Here is a 1,924-nt window from a genome sequence, read left to right as displayed (position 1 = left end):
TCAACCACCCTCGATTCTAAACCAATTGGAAAATATCTAGAATATGAAATCTTGTAGAGTTAAAATTGAATGAAATGATAATCCTAATTTCTCTTTTGTTTTTCTTTGGAACTCGTTTTATTATAAAAAAACAACACTTTCCACCATGGTATTCTCCAAATGGATCCACAAATTGAATGACTTGGTTCCTTCTTCTCCTCAGCAATGAATTCTCCTTTCTCTATCACGTACTTTTCCTTCTGCAATTAACAAACATTATCATTGTTGACTAGTGTTTACATAATTAATTTCCAGACAAAATTAAATAAATTCCAAGCTTACTTTTGCGAAGAATTTAAATCCAATCTTGATCTGTCCCTTATAGGTGTCATCTTCAAGGACAACATTGTATGCAGATGGTTTTATTTCTATATATCCCCGCTCATTCCCTTCGCTGATTATTCCACCAATGTAAATCCTGCTTTTTGAAAAACAAAAATTATGAAGCAAAATATGTAAGTGAAATTGATCATTTAGAAGAAAAATCTATCTTGAGAAGTGTCAATTCATGTGTATAGCAAGAGTAAATGTTTGAAATTTTTTCTACAATTGATTCTATAGTCAAATCAATTTTGGAGAGAAGCTTTTGAATTTCAGAATTTTATTCTGAAAAGAGATAAACTTATCTACGAATGATCCACATCACATTTATTAGTAAGAAAAAAAAATATTTACTCTGCTTCACCAACAAATCCACCATTTGTGAAGAGTCTTGTGTCCATGATTCTGCACTTAAGATTAAGATGGGTTGAGTTCTTGCAATCAAACGTTGACAAATCAAAAATGAATTTCTCATTCCACCAAGGTTTCTCATGTTTGCCTGCATCACATATATAAATTCAATTACTATATATATAGAATCCATGTTAAAAGAATTAAAAAATAATTTTCTGATGTATAAAAAAGAAATTAAAAAATAAAGAGCATTTAACTTGTGATCTCAATTCTCAAGCCCCATAGATATACCTGATGAAACTTTGCTTCTCTGGGATTGAGTTCCGCACTCAATAACCACATAGTAGGAAGGTGTTCCTATAAGGGTAAAGTACAGTTGGTTCAAAGAAATAGAAACAAAAAGGAAATACTTTTGATGAATAATTAAGAAAGCAAATAAAAAGTTTTAGATGCAAAAGAAAATCCATAATGAAAATATATTGAAATTGACATGCTTCAGATGTAGGGTGAAAATGATTAAGGAAGGATACCAACAAGGTTTGTGTGCTTTATGCCTTTAGCATTAACAAGAAGTACTTCAAGCACTCCTGCATTCATGTGTCTATATCTATGTGCTTGATTACAGGGGTCTAAAATATGAAATTCATGGAAAATTTTCAGATATAAAATGTTATGCTTGGTAAGAAGGATAAAGGTGGCAGTTTCATCTAGTTCACTACGTAATGTGGTTCAGCTGGGGTTACATTAATGAAGTTAATGTATATGGTAACTTCAGTTAAATTGTTTAATGATCTTAATATGTTTCTACACAAATTATATATGTTATATCACTAGTAACTTAATTGTTCAGTTTGTCACTAACTCTTGAGAGTGAAATAATTGGTGAGAGAAGAAAGCAGAGTAAACATGTACAGAGAATAGCTTAATAGAAATTTTGATTTAACTTTCATTTATTTTTAAAATGCAAATCAACATTTAGCAAGTGTTCGTGCCCTATTCGTCTAGCATTTCATCATGCTAGAAAGCAAAGCTCAACAAAAAAAATAAGGGTGAGTACACGTACACATAAGTCCCAAATTAGTTGTCATGACCTTCCAAGTAACTTAACCATATCAATGGATTTTTCCAACTATTTTAGTTCACAGTAATCGAACAGGGTGCATGAGTAAATCTAATACTCCTTCCGTTCCAGAAAGTTTGTTGTTTTGCA

The 1,924-nt window shown here is 31.1% G+C and overlaps 1 protein-coding gene across 1 annotated transcript; it reads right to left on the bottom strand.

The window, feature by feature from the left end:
- Nucleotides 1-1,311, bottom strand: LOC130744765 (elicitor-responsive protein 3-like). Its single transcript, XM_057596923.1, has 6 exons — nucleotides 1,245-1,311; nucleotides 1,006-1,071; nucleotides 715-859; nucleotides 322-457; nucleotides 138-239; nucleotides 1-36 (listed from the first exon to the last, which is right to left on the bottom strand). The coding sequence occupies exons 1-6, from the start codon at nucleotides 1,309-1,311 to the stop codon at nucleotides 1-3; spliced, it is 552 nt and encodes a 183-aa protein (XP_057452906.1).
- Nucleotides 1,312-1,924: the final 613 nt, after the last annotated feature.

The sequence above is a fragment of the Lotus japonicus genome, chromosome 3 (assembly GCF_012489685.1).
Source record: "Lotus japonicus ecotype B-129 chromosome 3, LjGifu_v1.2".
NCBI lineage: Eukaryota > Viridiplantae > Streptophyta > Magnoliopsida > Fabales > Fabaceae > Lotus > Lotus japonicus.
This window is presented reverse-complemented; position numbering and strand designations above follow the sequence as displayed.